The 16,991-nt window shown below is 51.1% G+C and overlaps 1 protein-coding gene across 1 annotated transcript in view; it reads right to left on the bottom strand.

The window, feature by feature from the left end:
• The window catches only part of pygl (phosphorylase, glycogen, liver), a 291,143-nt gene that overhangs the window by 256,303 nt on the left and 17,849 nt on the right, over positions 1–16,991 (bottom strand). The window contains exon 2 of the mRNA XM_072489775.1: positions 14,279–14,380. Coding sequence (XP_072345876.1) covers positions 14,279–14,380 — 102 coding nt within the window. The remainder of the gene's footprint in view (positions 1–14,278; positions 14,381–16,991) is intronic.

The following is a 16,991-nucleotide window of genomic DNA, read 5'->3' as shown; positions in this document are numbered from 1 at the left end:
AGATCCATATCTAGCCATTTTGTTCCCCCCATGACACTCCCGTAAGTCAGCTGACTCCTGCTGACCCCGGCCTCTCCTGCCATTCCATCGACCCCCCAGTGTCAGAATCCCCCCATCCCTTGGCAGTCAGTGTGCACTCCTCTCCAGCGCCTCTCTTCACCCCCCAGCCCCACCCCCATCCTTCCCTACCGCGGGAAAAAGCACGCGCTTTCCTGAGCCGGCCCCGGCCCCTCTGGCGCAGCTCCATTTTGCGGCATTACCCCTACTCCCCATCCCCGCGCCTCCACGCCCCCTCCAACACCGACATCCACTCTCCCACATCAAATCCATTCACCCATCCCCACCCAGCACTCAAACCCAGAGAACATTCCCCAAATGCAATAAACACAGTAAACATCCCTCCACGACCAACCCTCAATTTGAGTCCAACTTTTCAGTTTGTGTAAAGTTCCATGCCTCATCGGGCGTTTCAAAATAGTGGTGCCGATCTTGGAACGTGACCCACAATCGCGCTGGCTGCAGCATCCCGAACTTCACCCCCTTCCGATGGAGCACCGCCTTAGCCCGGTTAAAACCAGCCCTCTTCTTAGCCACCTCCGCACTCCAGTCCTGGTAAATTCGGATCTCCGTGTTCTCCCACCTGCTGCTCCGCTCTTTTCTGGCCCATCTCAAGACACACTCTCTGTCCATAAAGCAGTGGAACCTCACCACTACAGCCCTTGGCAGCTCATTGGCTTTGGGTCTCCTTGCCAGGACCCGATGAGCCCCATCAAGCTCCAGGGGCCTCGGGAAAGCTCCCACGCCCATCAGCGAATTGAGCATCGTGCTCATATATGCCCCGGCATCGGGCCCCTCCACTCCTTCAGGGAGACCCAGAATCCAAAGATTCTTCCTCCTCGACCGATTCTCCAGGTCCTCAAATTTTTCCGCCCACCTCTTGTGCAGCGCCTCTTGCACCTCCACCTTCACCGCCAGGCCCAAGATCTCATCCTCGTTCTCCGAGGCATTTTGCCGCACCTCCCGATCGCCGCCCCTTGTGCCTTCTGGGTCTCCACAAGCTTCTCAGTCGCCGCCTTCATTGGCGCCAGCAGTTCTGTCTTCAGCTCCTCAAAGCAGAGTTTAAGAAACTCCTGCTGCTCCTGCGACCACTGCGCCCATGCTGCTTGGTCTCCACCCGCCGCCATCTTGCTTTTCCTCCCTTGCACTTTTCGCTGCCCCAAGATCACTTTTTTAACCGCTCCACTCCTGGTCCAATCCATATAATGTCGGAGGGACCTTGCTGTCACCTTCCCACACTGGAAGCCGTCGAACAATTGCCGTTGGGACCCCTCTGGAGAGCCCAAAGGTCCGTTCCCGGCGGGAGCTGCCGAATGTGCGACCTTCCTCGGCATAGCTGAACCCGAAAGTCCGACCGGGCGCCTTGATCTGTCGTTGAGAGCGCCGCAGTGCTGGTGGCGACTCAGGCGTCGGCTTGGTGTTTGGTGACTCCGGGAGCGTGTCGAAATCCTCTTCATCCCTGGGTGAGAGCATGGGGAGGACGGATTGTCCTGGAGCGGGGGCTGTGGTGGGGTGCGCCGGGGGAGGGGAGGGTGGCGCCGGGGCGGGGGTTGGGAGGTGACCCAGCTGGTGCCAGATCCCGGAGGGAGACTGTGTCTTGGCGGCCGTCGGGGTACGCTACGTAGGCGTACTGCGGGTTTGCATGGAGTAGCTGTACTCTCTCAACCAACGGGTCCGCCTTGTGCAGCCGCACGTGCTTGCGGAGAACGGGTCCTGGAGCTGCCAGCCACGTTGGGAGCGAAACCCCGGAGGTGGACTTCCTGGGGAAGGCAAAGAGACGTTCATGGGGGGTTTTGTTGGTCGCGGTGCACAGGAGCGACCAAATGGAGTGAAGAGCGTCGGGGAGGACCTCCTGCCAGCGGGAGGCCGGGAGATTTCTAGACCGTAGGGCCAGCTGGACGGCCCTCCAGACGGTCCCATTCTCCCGCTCCAACTGTCCGTTTCCCCTGGGGTTGTAGCTGGTCGTCCTGCTCGAGGCGATACCCCTGTTGAACAGGTACTGGCGCAGCTCCTCGCTCATAAATGAGGATCCCCGGTCGCTGTGGACGTAGGCGGGGAAACCGAACAGAGCAAAGATGGTGTTGAGGGCTTTGATGAGGTGGCAGACGTCATATCAGGGCATGGGACGGCGAAGGGGAATCGGGAATACTCGTCTACCACATTAAGAAAGTACGTGTTGCGGTCGGTGGAGGGGAGGGGCCCTTTGAAGTCCACGCGGAGCATTCAAAGGGGCGGGAGGCATTCACCAGGCGTGCACGGTCTGGCCGGTAGAAGTGCGGTTTACACTCCGCGCAGACCTGGCAGTCTCTGGTGATAGCCCTGACTTCCTCGATGGAGTAGGGCAGATTACGGGCCTTAATGAAGTGGTAAAAGTGGGTGACTCCCGGGTGACAGAGATCGTCGTGCAGGGTCCGGAGTCGGTCGACTTGTGCACTGGCACATGTACCTCGGGATAGGGCATCGGGGGGCTCGTTGAGCTTACCGGGGCAATACAAAATCTCGTAATTGTAGGTGGAGAGGTCGATCCGCCACCTCAAGATTTTATCATTTTTGATCTTACCCCGCTGTGTGTTGTTAAACATGAAGGCAACCGACCGTTGGTCAGTGAGGAGAGTGAATCTCCTGCCTGCCAGGTAATGCCTCCAATGTCGCACAGCTTCAACGATCGCTTGGGCCTCCTTTTCGACGGAGGAGTGCCGAATTTCGGAGGCATGGAGGGTCCGGGAAATGAATGCCATGGGCCTGCCTGCCTGGTTCAGGGTGGCGGCCAGAGCGACGTCTGATGCATCGCTCGCGACATGGAAGGGAAGCGTCTCGTCGACCGTGTGCATCGCGGCCTTGGCGATGTCGGCCTTGATACGGTTGAAGGCCTGGTGAACCTCGGCCGTCAGTGGGAAAGCGGTGGATTGAATGAGTGGGCGGGCCTTGTCCGCATAGTTTGGAACCCACTGGGTGTAGTACGAAAAGAACCCTAGGCATCGTTTGAGGGCCTTGGGGCAGTGGGGGAGGGGGAGTTCCATGAGGGGGCGCATGTGATCGGGTCGGACCCTAGAACTCCGTTCTGAAACCCCCGGGAAATGCCTTTAGATATATGCAGGTGAGGGCTTTTGTGAGGCGACAGGTGAGGGAATTCCCGTCGCTCCCGGCACAAGAGGTTCAAGATAGGGTGATCTCGGGTGTATGGGTCGGGGAGGGCAAGGTGTCGGAAATACACCAGGAGTTGAAAGAAGAGGGGGAAGCGCTGGTAGAAGAGTTGAAGGGTAAATGGGAGGAGGAGCTGGGGGAGGAGATCTAGGAAGGTCTGTGGGCTGATGCCCTAGGTAGGGTTAATTCCTCCTCCTCGTGTGCCAGGCTCAGCCTGATACAATTTAAGGTGGTCCACAGAGCGCACTTGACGGGGGCGAGGTTGAGTAGGTTCTTTGGGGTAGAGGACAGATGTGGAAGGTGCTCAGGGAGCCCGGCGAACCATGTCCATATGTTTTGGTCATGCCCGGCACTGGAGGGGTTCTGGAGAGGAGTGGCGGGAGCAATATCTCAGGTGGTGAAAGTCCGGGTCACGCCAAGCTGGGGGCTAGCAATATTTGGAGTAGTGGACGAACCGGGAGTTCAGGAGGCGAAAGAGGCCGGCATTCTGGCCTTTGCGTCCCTAGTAGCCCGGCGAAGGATCTTGCTAATGTGGAAGGAGGCGAAGTCCCCCAGCCTGGAGGTCTGGATATAAATGATATGGCTGGGTTCATAACGTTGGAGAGGATTAAGTTCGCCTTGAGAGGGTCTGCGCAGGGGTTCTACAGGCGGTGGCAACCGTTCCTAGACTACATCGCGGAGCGTTAGAGGAAGGTCGGTCGGGGGGGGGGACGTCCTGGGAGGTTGGGGGGGGGGGGGGGGGGGGGGCACTGCCTGGGAGGGTGGATGAGCAAGAGATAACATGAAGGGTTGGGGAAACTGGCACGTACGGGTGAGGGCCAGTGTACAAAGCTGTGTAAATATATCATTTTGCCATGTATATATCTTGCTCTGTGCGATTTCTCGGTTTTTTTTGTTATGGGGGGGGGGGGGGGGGGTTATTGTTTGTAAGGGAGAAAAATTGTGTTAAAAAACTTTAATAAATATATATTTTTAAAAACTCAGTTCTGAACCACATAGCCGAGGATGGCTAATGGGTTCGTGCTGATCACACACTTCTCCTTGTTGTAAGTTAGGTTGAGGAGTGTGGCGGTGTGGAGAAATTTGCAAAGGTTTGCGTCGTGGTCCTGCTGGTCGTGGCCGCAGATGGTGACGTTGTCCAGGTACGGGAAAGTGGCCCGCAGCCCATACCGATCAACCATTCGGTCCATCTAATGTTGGAAGACTGAGACCCCGTTGGTGACGTCGAAGGGAACTCTAAGGAAATGGTAAAGGCGGCCGTCTGCTTCAAACGCAGTGTATGGGCGGTTCGCCTTACGGATGGGGAGCTGGTGGTAGGCAGATTTCAGGTCCACTGTCGAGAAGACCCGGTACTGTGCAATCTGATTGACCATATCAGATATGCGTGGGAGGGGGAACGTGGCGAGCTGCGTGTACCAATTGATGGTCTGACTGTAGTCAATGACCATCCTGTTTTCCTGCCCGGTTTTCACCACTACCACTTGGGCTCTCCAGGGGCTGTTGCTGGCCTCGATGATACCTTCCCGCAGCAGCCGCCGGACCTCAGACCTGATGAAGGTCCTGTCCTGGGCACTGTACCATCTGCTCCTGGTGGCGACAGGTTTGCAATCCGGGGTGAGGTTTGCAAACAGGAAAGGCGGGTCGACCTTCAGGGTTGCGAGGCCGCAAACAGTAAGGTGGTAGGGGCCCGCCAAATTTCAGGGTTAGGCTCTGGACGTTGCACTGGAAGTCCAGGCCGAGTAGCAAGGCAGCGTAGAGGCTGGGGAGGACGTAGAGCCGGAAGCCGCTGAACTCTACGTCCTGGATAGTGAGGGTGGCGATGCAGTACCCCCGGATCGCCACAGAGTGGGATCCGGAAGCCAGGGAGCAGCGCCTTACCGTATCGGGGTGGATGAAGCTCTCAGTGCTCCCGGAGTCCAGAGGCCAGGATATCTCGTGCCTGTCAACCTTCACCTTTGTCGAAGTGGTCGCGAGGTTATGCGGTCGAGACTGGTCGATCGTGACCGAGGCGAGACGCGGCTGGTCGTCGGCGGTTACAGGCGATGAGCAGCCCGATGAGGTGCCCAACTGGCAGGGGTCCTGAGGCGGGTAAGATGGCGGCGCCCACGGGCCGCACGTGTCCTGGGGCAGGCAAGATGGTGGCGCCCTCGGGCAGCACGTGTCCTGGGGCAGGCAAGATGGCAGTGCCCATTGGTTCTGAGGCAAGCAAGATGGTGGCGCCCACGGGCTGCACGTGTTGAGTGGAGCAAGATGGCGGCACCCATGAGCCGCACGTGGTCTGAGGAGAGGAAGATGGCGGCGCCCATTGGCCACACGTGGGGGGTGCCAGGACAATAGCGGCGATTTAGCAGGCCTGGCACACTGCAGCGAAATGTCCCTTCTTGCCACAGGCTTTGCAGAGCGTGCGCTCTGTGCCGGCAGCGCTGCCGGGGGTGTTTTGTCTGTCCGCAGTAGCACTTGGGTCCCCCGGGGTTGGTTGGCTGCTACGCGGCGCAGGCGTGGGGTTGGCTGAGGGTGGTCGCTGATGGGGTCCACAATGGGGTGGCCGCTGGCGGGATCCATGATGCACAGGGGGATGGGCCGTGCGGTCGGGGGCATAAGCCTGTACGTTGCGTGAGGCGACCGTGAGCGACAGCACTAGTTTCTTGGTTGCCGCGAGGTCAAGCGTGGCCCCTTCGAAGAGGCGCTGGCGGATGTAGTCAGACCCTATGCCCGTAACAAACGCGTCTCTCATTAGCAGGTTCGAATGTTCAGTGGCCGAAACAGCCTGACAGTCTCAGTCTCTCACCAGGGCGAGCAGGGCACGCCAGAAAACTTCCACAGACTCACTGGGAAGTTGGTGCGGCGTGGATAGGAGGTGCCTGGCATAGATCTTGTTGGTCTGCAGAGCGTAATTCTCCTTCAGTAGCGCTATGGCCTCTGCGTAGGTAGGCACGTCCTGGACGAGGGGAAAAATGTTGGAGCTCAGCTGCGTGTACAGAATCTGGAGCTTCTGAGATTGGGTGTGGCGCAGACCCGATGTATGATTCAAAGCAAGCTAGCCAATGTTGGAAGTCCTTTTTGGCGTTGTCTGCTTGAGGATGCAGCTGCAGGCGATCCGGCTTGATGCGGAGGTCCATCTTTGAAAAATCTGTGTGGACTTCCGGGTGCGGCGATGACCAGCTGAGTCGCACGTTTCGGCAGCTCCCTGTGAAACGGACTTTTGGGCTCTTGATAGGAGCCCCAACGGCAATTTTGACGGCTAAAAACACTGTGCGGTAAACCAGAAGGGAATCCCCCCTGGATACGGATGGAAAAAGGAGAGAGTGGCCAGATTGCAGTGGATCCTTTAGAACAGCGGCAAGGAAGGCAAGCAAAAACCAAGATGGCGTCGGAAGGTGGCAGTTTAACATGGGGCCCTGAACAACAAGAGTTCTTGAAATGCTGTGTGGAAGAGATCAAAAAGGAAATGAGGAAAGAGCTGTTGACCCCGATACTACAGGCGATCGAAGGGCGAAAGGAGGAACAAAAGACCCAGGAGCGGGAGCTTCGGGTCGTGAAGGCAAAGGCAGCCGAGAATGAGGACGATATACAGGGCCTGGTGGTGAAGACGGAGAGGCAGGAGGCACATCAGAAACGATGTGTGGAAAGGTTGGAGGCACTGGAAAACAACGCAAGGAGGAACAACCTGAGGATTCTTGGTCTTCCTGAAGGTGTGGAGGGAGCGGACGTCGGGGCATATGTGAGCACGATGCTGCACTTGTTAATGGGAGCGGAGGCCCCGGCGGGTCCGTTGGAGGTGGAGGGAGCATACCGAGTGATGGCGCGAGGACTGAGAGCAGGAGAAATTCCCAGAGCCATAGTGGTGAGATTCCTCCGTTTTAAGGATAGAGAAATGGTCCTTAGATGGGCGAAGAAAACTCGGAGCAGTAAATGGGAGAACGCGGTGATCCGCGTTTATCAAGACTGGAGTGCGGAGGTGGCGAGAAGGAGGGCGAGCTTTAATCGGGCCAAGGCGGTGCTTCATAAAAAGAAGATAAAATTTGGAATGCTGCAACCGGCAAGACTGTGGGTCACATATCGAGGGAGGCACCACTACTTTGAGACGGCGGATGAAGCGTGGACTTTTATTGTGGAAGAAAAACTGGAATGAGCGGGTTATTAAAAAGAACGTTCGAACAAAGTGGTGGGGCGAATGTGGGGGGCAAAGAGGGGTTTTATGTACTAATCCTGCGATGTGGTAACTTTTCTCTCTCCCACAGGTGGTGATGGGGGGAGGAGGGGAGGTGGAGGAGATGGGGCGTTGGCCATTGGGGGCGGGGCCAAGGGAGAAGCGCGGGCTTGGTTCCCGCGCTATGATAATCATGGCGGGAATAGAGAAGCAGGAAGGAGGGGGCGTCGCACGGTGCGAGCCGAGGTCACGGGGGGAAGCCGAGGTCAGCCAGAGTTTGCTGACTTCTGGGAGCAACATGGGGGAGTAATTACGCTAGCGGGGGATCTAGCGGGGGGTTGGGAGGGGGGAATTACTGGGTTGCTGCTGCTGGGGAGAGGGGGGAGCTGGTATGGGAGAGGATGGGCGGGGGGGGCACCGCCTGGGGGAGATACAGCTACGTGGGAACCGGGTGAGGAGCTGGAAAAAGGTGATGGCTAATCGACAAGGGGGGGGGGTAGGAAGCCCCCCAACTCGGCTGATCACGTGGAACGTGAGAGGGCTGAACGGGCCGATAAAGAGGGCACGGGTACTCGCACACCTTAAGAAACTTAAGGCAGATGTGGTTATGTTACAGGAAATGCACCTGAAACTGATAGACCAGGTTAGGCTACGCAAAGGATGGATGGGGCAGGTGTTCCATTCGGGGCTAGATGCGAAAAACAGGGGGGTGGCTATATTAGTGGGGAAGCGGGTAATGTTCGAGGCAAAGACTATAGTGGCGGATAACGGGGGCAGATACGTGATGGTGACTGGCAAACTACAGGGGGAGACGGTGGTTTTGGTAAACGTATATGCCCCGAACTGGGATGATGCCAATTTTATGAGGCGGATGCTAGGACGCATTCCGGACCTAGAGATGGGAAAGCTGATAATGGGGGAGATTTTAACACGGTGTTGGAACCAGGGCTGGATAGGTCGAAGTCCAGGACTGGAAGGAGGCCGGCAGCAGCCAAGGTACTTAAAGATTTTATGGAGCAGATGGGAGGTGTAGACCCGTGGAGATTTAGCAGACCTAGGAGTAAGGAGTTCTCGTTTTTCTCCTATGTCCATAAAGTCTACTCGCGAATAGACTTTTTGGTGCTGGGTAGGGCATTGATCCCGAAGGTGAGGGGAACGGAGTATACGGCTATAGCCATTTCGGATCACGCTCCACACTGGGTGGACTTGGAGATAGGGGAGGAAACAGGAGGGCGCCCACCCTGGAGAATGGACATGGGACTAATGGCAGATGAGGGTGTGTGTCTAAGGGTGAGGGGGTGCATTGAAAAGTACTTGGAACTCAATGATAATGGGGAGGTTCAGGTGGGAGTGGTCTGGGAGGCGTTGAAGGCGGTGGTTAGAGGGGAGCTGATATCAATAAGGGCACATAAAGGGAAGCAGGAGAGTAAGGAACGGGAGCGGTTGCTGCAAGAACTTTTGAGGGTGGACAGACAATATGCGGAAGCACCGGAGGAGGGACTGTACAGGGAAAGGCAAAGGCTACATGTAGAATTTGACTTGCTGACTACAGGCACTGCAGAGGCACAATGGAAGAAGGCACAGGGTGTACAGTACGAATATGGGGAGAAGGCGAGCAGGTTGCTGGCACACCAATTGAGGGAAAGGGGAGCAGCGAGGGAAATAGGGGGAGTGAGGGATGAGGAAGGAGAGATGGAGCGGGGAGCGGAGAGAGTGAATGGAGTGTTCAAGACATTTTATAAAAAATTATATGAAGCTCAACCCCCGGATGGGAGGGAGAGAATGATGGGCTTCTTGGATCGGCTGGAATTTCCCAAGGTGGAAGAGCAGGAAAGGGTGGGACTGGGAGCACAGATCGAGGTAGAAGAAGTGGTGAAAGGAATTAGGAGCATGCAGGCGGGAAAGGCCCCGGGACCGGATGGATTCCCAGTAGAATTCTATCGAAAATATGTGGACTTGCTCGCCCCGGTACTGACGAGGACCTTTAATGAGGCAAAGGAAAGGGGACAACTGCCCCCGACTATGTCTGAAGCAACGATATCGCTTCTCTTAAAGAAGGAAAAGGACCCGCTACAATGCGGGTCCTATAGACCTATTTCCCTCCTAAATGTAGATGCCAAGGTCCTTGCCAAGGTAATGGCAATGAGAATAGAGGAATGTGTCCCGGGGGTGGTCCACGAGGACCAAACTGGGTTTGTGAAGGGGAGACAGCTGAACACGAATATACGGAGGTTGTTAGGGGTAATGATGATGGCCCCACCAGAGGGAGAAACGGAGATAGTAGTGGCGATGGATGCCGAGAAAGCATTTGATAGAGTGGAGTGGGATTATTTGTGGGAGGTGTTGAGGAGATTTGGTTTTGGAGAGGGGTATGTTAGATGGGTGCAGCTATTGTATAGGGCCCCAGTGGCGAGCGTGGTCACGAATGGACGGGGATCTGCATATTTTCGGCTCCATAGAGGGACAAGGCAGGGATGCCCTCTGTCCCCATTATTGCTTGCACTGGCGATTGAGCCCCTGGCGATAGCGTTGAGGGGTTCCAAGAAGTGGAGGGGAGTACTTAGGGGAGGAGAAGAGCACCGGGTATCTTTGTATGCAGACGATTTGCTACTATACGTGGCGGACCCGGCGGAGGGGATGCCAGAAATAATGCGGATACTTGGGGAGTTTGGGGATTTCTCAGGGTATAAATTGAACATGGGGAAAAGTGAGTTGTTTGTGGTGCATCCAGGGGAGCAGAATAGAGAAATAGAGGACCTACCGTTGAGGAAGGTAACAAGGGACTTTCGTTACCTGGGGATCCAGATAGCTAAGAATTGGGGCACATTGCATAGGTTAAATTTAACGCGGTTGGTGGAACAGATGGAGGAGGATTTCAAGAGATGGGATATGGTATCCCTGTCAATGGCAGGGAGGGTGCAGGCGGTTAAGATGGTGGTCCTCCCGAGATTCCTCTTTGTGTTTCAGTGCCTCCCGGTGGTGATCACGAAGGCTTTTTTTAAAAGGATTGAAAAGAGCATCATGGGTTTTGTGTGGGCCGGGAAGACCCCGAGAGTGAGGAAGGGATTCTTACAGCGTAGCAGGGATAGGGGGGGGGCTGGCACTACCGAGCCTAAGTGAGTATTATTGGGCCGCTAATATTTCAATGGTGAGTAAGTGGATGGGAGAGGAGGAGGGAGCGGCGTGGAAGAGATTAGAGAGGGCGTCCTGTAGGGGGACTAGCCTACAGGCTATGGTGACAGCCCCATTGCCGTTCTCACCGAGGAGCTACACCACAAGCCCGGTGGTGGTGGCTACACTGAAGATTTGGGGACAGTGGAGACGGCATAGGGGAAAGACTGGAGCCTTGGGGGGGTCCCCGATAAGAAACAACCATAGGTTTGCCCCGGGGGGAATGGATGGGGGATATGGAATGTGGCAAAGAGCAGGAATAACGCAACTGAAAGATCTGTTTGTGGATGGGAAGTTCGCGAGTCTGGGAGCGCTGACCGAGAAATATGGGTTGCCCCAAGGGAATGCATTCAGGTATATGCAACTGAGGGCTTTTGCGAGGCAACAGGTGAGGGAATTCCCGCAGCTCCCGACACAAGAGGTGCAGGACAGAGTGATCTCAAAGACATGGGTGGGGGATGGTAAGGTGTCAGATATATATAGGGAAATGAGGGACGAAGGGGAGACTATGGTAGATGAACTAAAAGGGAAATGGGAAGAAGAGCTGGGGGAGGAGATCGAGGAGGGGCTGTGGGCAGATGCCCTAAGCAGGGTAAACTCGTCGTCCTCGTGTGCCAGGCTAAGCCTGATTCAGTTTAAGGTATTACACAGGGCACATATGACTGGAGCACGGCTCAGTAAATTTTTTGGGGTGGAGGATAGGTGTGCGAGGTGCTCGAGAAGCCCAGCGAATCATACCCATATGTTTTGGTCATGCCCGGCACTACAGGGGTTTTGGATGGGGGTGACAAAGGTGCTTTCAAAAGTAGTAGGAGTCCGGGTCGAACCAAGCTGGGGGTTGGCTATATTTGGGGTTGCACAAGAGCCGGGAGTGCAGGAGGCGAGAGAGGCCGATGTGTTGGCCTTTGCTTCCCAGTAGCCCGGCGCAGGATATTGCTAATGTGGAAAGAAGCCAAGCCCCCGGGGGTGGAGACCTGGATAAATGACATGGCGGGGTTTATAAAGCTAGAGCGGATTAAGTTCGTCCTAAGGGGGTCAGCTCAAGGGTTCACCAGGCGGTGGCAACCGTTCGTCGAATACCTCGCAGAAAGATAGACGGAATGGGAAAAAGGCAGCAGCAGCAGCAGCCCAGGATCGGGGGGGGGGGGGGGGGGGGGGAGGAGGAACCAGAAGGACTCTCAGGGTTGTTAATATATACTGTATAGTATGTATAGGTCGTTGCTACAGATAATTATACATTGGACTGTTAAATTATATTTTTGGAGAGTGTTACTTGTGACAAGGCAGTTGCCAATTAGGGTTATTTTCATTTTTGTTATTTATTATTTATTCATTTTTTGTTTATAAAATAGGTCATTGTTATTTGTGTTGTTATAATATTGTGTAAAGGATGCACAATGTACTGTGTTGGTTGACCAAAAATTTTCAATAAAATATTTAATAAAAAAAAAGAAAAATCTGTGTGTAATAAATTGATGCACTATCAATTACGACAAAACGAGAGTAGAATGTAATCGAGGCTTTATTACACAGAGATGTGTGGCCTTCTGCAGCAGCTTACGAAATGGCTGCTGTTCGGAGAGCACACACATTTATACTCCGCCTCCTGGGCGGAGCCAGCAGGCAGGGTTCTACCCCGTACCTGTAGTACAGGGGCCTTACCGTAATACCCATATATACAATATAATACAACAGTGGTGACTACCACAGCTTCTATGAACATCTTAGATCATTAGCCACAACTCCATCATACTACCTCAGCTGCCATTATCAGCCAGGCCCACTGGAGCATAATGTTCAAACACACCTATTGCTTGACACTGAACTCACATTCTTACCCCAATTTCTAACTTCACAAAACAGATTTGTTGCCACCGCCATATCTATGCCCCTACCCTAAACTGCTGAAGCATTTATTATCTGAAGATTCAATGTCTCCAAACCTTTCTGTTGAGGCCTCCATCATACACAAACTACAGTTAAATCCAAAATACTACAGCCTGCACCTTACCTACAACTTCAATCCAGTTATGCTGTCATCAATGAGCTTCAATTATACCTCATCACTCAGAAAGTTGGCTTTAAGTCCTCAACCTTGTGTCCAAATCCTTCCAAGAGCCCATCAAACGAATCTCAGCATTTTCCTCCAGCTGTACATTGTTACACACATCTGCTCTTCCTTTTTTTAAATTTAGAGTCCCCAATTATTATTTTTTTTTACAAATTAAGGGGCACTTTAGCATGCCCAATATACCTAACCTGCACATCTTTGGGTTGTGGGGGTGAAACCCACATGGACACGGCGAGACGTGCAAACTCCACATGGGCAAACTCCACACGGGCAGTGACCCAGAGCCGGGATTCGAACCCTGGTCCTCAGCAATGTTGACCACTGTGCCATGTGCCGCCCCTATCACCTGCTCTTCTAATATAAATCTATACTCCATCCACTCCAGTGGTAATCATATTTTCATCCATATGACTGTTCTGGAAAGTGCACATCAGGAAGAATGTATTGGTTGTGGAGGGAGTGCAGCATAATTTCATCAGATCATTGCTAAAATGGTTAAATCATGAAGACAGGTTTCACAAACTTAGCTTGTATTGCGTTGAATATAAAAGATTACGGGATGATCTAATTAATATGTCCAAGGTGATTAAAAAATGTGATAGGGTAGGTGGGATTACAAAACATAGGGGATTAGTTTTAAAATTAGAGCAAGGCTGATTGGGCAAAGCGCTTCTTCACACAAATGAAAGTGAAATTCTGGAACTTTCTCCAGATAACTATTGATGCTAGGTCAATTGAAAATTTCAAAACTTAGGACTAATTATAGCGTTTCGTTACGCATGGGTATTGAGGAATTTAGAACCAAGCAGTGTAAACAAGTTAAAATGCAGATCAGCCATTATCTAAAAAAACGGCAGAACAGACTTCCAGTGCTGAACAGCGTATCCTTCTTCTATGTTGTCCCTAGAGAAACTCTCTACACAGGCAGCTAGTTATTATTATCCCTTTCCCTGCTTAAAGCCTGCTTAAAACTTCCCTCAGTTTCCTCTCATCAGGTTTTCTTTCTCTTCCCTTCTTCCTCCTGCTCTAATCTTTCCCAACTATTGTGCAAAGCATTTTGAGATATTGGAAAGGCAGCGAGGTTTAGGCACGGAATTCCAGATAGTGGGACCTAGGCTTCTAAAGAAGCATGCTGGGGAGAAAGAACAAGAAATATACAAAATCCTAGAGTTGAAGGAATTAAGAGCTTAGCAGGAGTTTTAGAGGTTACAGAGGTAGGGAGCGGGAAAGATCTGAAAGGATTTTAACACAAGGCTGAGAAATAGTAATTGACCAGTCATCATTTCTGACTTAGGAAAACAATTGACTGAAATTTGTTGTGATGCAGAACCCAGATCTATTTGAATTTAAAGTACCTGTATACATTAATTCAGCCTAATTCATACATGAATCTAAGATAGCTCCAAAATACTTTATTCCAAAGCACTTAAGTATAATGCGATATAAAATAATTAACAGAGAATCAAATGAATACTCCTGCTCCTACTCTGAGTGTGTTAAATAATGCTGAGAAGTTCATATTTTTCCGAGCATTAAAATTACAGCAAATATGCATTGTTACTTCACTATTATTTCATAATATCCAATGTAGACTGCAAACTTGTTTCCAGTACACAATTAAAGAAAAACAGGTGGGGTGAAGGTTAGATTGAATATGGAGTTCCATGTTAACTTCTTTCACTAACCTGGTACATAGCTTCATCACAAGAACTTTCTAGACCCAGATTTATCATTGTATTTTGCAGGGTGCGGCCTATATAGAACTCCAGAGACAGATAGTAAATGCGCTGAAAGAAAAATCAGTATCATGCCATTACCACAAACAAATGCAAAATTCACAGACATAAATTAACAGCTACATTTATTGTATCCTGCATGTTGTATTTGCAAGCCATTTCATAGAATCATACAGCATTGAAGGCCATCGACCCACCATACCCCAACATCGTGCTTGTACTGGCTCTTTCAAAGAGCTTTCCAATTAATCCCACTTTCCTGCTCTTTCCCAATAGCCCTGCATGTTTATTCCCCTTTTCAAGTCTATATGCAATTATGTTTTAGAAATTACGACTGAATCTGTTTCTATCGCACAAGCGGTGGCACACCAAGTGGTGCATTCCAGATCATAACATGCTGCATTAAAAAACAATAATTTTCCCCTGCCTATTTTGCCAATGATAAGTGTGTTCTGCAGTTCCCAACCCTCTCACCAGTGGAAGAGCTTCTCCAAAACCAGTCAATGGGTCGCTGACTGTGCGGAGTTTGCGCATTCTCCCTGTGTCTGCATGGGTTTCCTCCGGGTGCTCCGCTTTTCTCCCACACGTCCCGAATGATGTGCTGTTTGATCATTTGGACATTCTGAATTCTCTGTGTACCTGAACAGGCGCCGGAATGTGGTGACTAGGTGCTTTTCACAGTAACTTCATTGCAGTGTTAATGTAAGCCTACTTGTGACAATAAAGATTATATTATTATAAAAAACCCTCATAGTTTTTAAGACCTCCATTAAAGCCCCTCCTAAAGTTCTCTGCTCTAGTCCCTTCACATAACTGAAGCCTGGTACCATTCCATTATATCTCCTCCACGATAGCACAGTGGGTAAGCACTGTTGCTTCACAGCTCCAGGGTCCCAGGTTCGATTCCCGGGTTGGGTCACTGTCTGTGTGGAGTCTGCACGTTCTCCCTGTTTCTGTGAGAGTTTCCTCCGGGTGCTCTGGTTTCCTCTAAGTCCCGAAAGACGTGCTGTTAGATAATTTGGACATTCTGAATTCTCCCTCTGTGTACCCGAACAGGTGCCGGAATGTGGAGACTAGGGGATTTTCACAGTAACTTCATTGCAGTATAAATGTAAGCCTACTTGTGACAATAATAGATTATTATTAAGGTCTTGACATTCTTCAAGCATGGTGCTCAGAACTGAACACAATACTCTAGCTAAAGCCTAATCACTGATTTATGAAGATTGACCATAGCTTCATTGCCCCTGTACCCTATGCCTCTATTATAAAGTCAAAGATCCCATATGCCTTTCTTAACACTCTTATCAGTTGTTCCAACTATCTTCAAAGATGTGTGCAACTGAACCACCAGGCCCCTCTGTTCCTACATCCTCCATATGTTTTATATTTTCTCTCCTCATTTTGCATTCCAAAAGCACTGTTTTACACTTTCTTTGTATTATATTTCATCTGCCACATGTCTGCCTATTTCACCAGTCTTTGTCCTCCTGGTCTGTGACTATCCATCTCACTGTACACATTTCCAAGCTTTGCATCATCTACAAATTTTGAAATTATTCCCCTCCCATATCCAGATCAGAAACAAAAGAGCAATGGCAGCCATCATTTCCTCCAGTATGATGTACAACCATTTGCTATTTCTTCTGTCTATTAGACAATTTCAGATCAAGACTACTCTTTTAATCCTACATGCTTCAAATTTGATAACATTTTACAGCTTTGCATCGACTGGAAACTGTAGAGATTGGCAGGATTTCTGTCCAGATTCAAATCCAGGTTACCAGAACAAAACGGATATTTCTAAAGCTCTGGTACAGAAAGTGGATTCATCAAAGCAATATACACAGAGAAAGAATCAAAATAGGAGAACGGGGCAGTCTTTATTAGGAAGTGAGTTGGAGCAAAATAATAAGGGAGTCAGTAATGGATATTTCTCAACAGCCCATGACCAGAGATGGTAAATGCATCAGAAACGGACAAAGCAAAGTTGAGGAATGAGCATAAATCTGTCTTTTCTCTTCGTGGAGACTGCTTCATCTATTTCCAGTATTTTCTGTTTTTATTTGATTGTACTGTAACTCCATTTCACTAAATGTGCAAGGTTTCAAATGCTATTTCGGAAATCACCCAAATGCTTGATATTGAAACTCTTCCTTCACCTTTTTAATGTCAATTGAAGGAAAAATTATCACTTTTTAAAATGGACCAGTGAATTTCAGTATTATTTGCAAAGACAATACTAAGGAATGATTGCACCCTCAACACAATATTATCTTGGGTAGACTGGTACATCTTGTTGTTAGGCAGAGGTTGGGAATTCCAAGTCCCAACAGGCATCAGGATTTTCTGCCCTAAACGGTTATAACCCACGCGTGACCTACGGGGTTGGAACAGTCTCCCGAGTCTTGCCGAATACACCACCCCCGCTAAGGGGGCGGGGAGCCCTAAATGATCCATGGTTATGTACTGTATAAAGTCGGCCAGGTATGGTACCAATAGTACAGACCCGCCTGGGATCTTATGTATATTGTAAGTACAAGTGTGTTGAAATAAACCAAGTTTTCTTCAATCTTCTCGGTTTGGACTCATTTGCGATCTGCAAAACTGGCAATGAGGGTACAACAGGATTACTATCGATGCTGCTACACCGTCGGGTGAA

The sequence above is a fragment of the Scyliorhinus torazame genome, chromosome 2, assembly GCF_047496885.1.
Source record: "Scyliorhinus torazame isolate Kashiwa2021f chromosome 2, sScyTor2.1, whole genome shotgun sequence".
In the NCBI taxonomy this organism is placed as follows: domain Eukaryota; kingdom Metazoa; phylum Chordata; class Chondrichthyes; order Carcharhiniformes; family Scyliorhinidae; genus Scyliorhinus; species Scyliorhinus torazame.
Note: the sequence above shows the minus strand (reverse complement) of the source record. Positions and strands in the feature narration are given on the sequence as shown.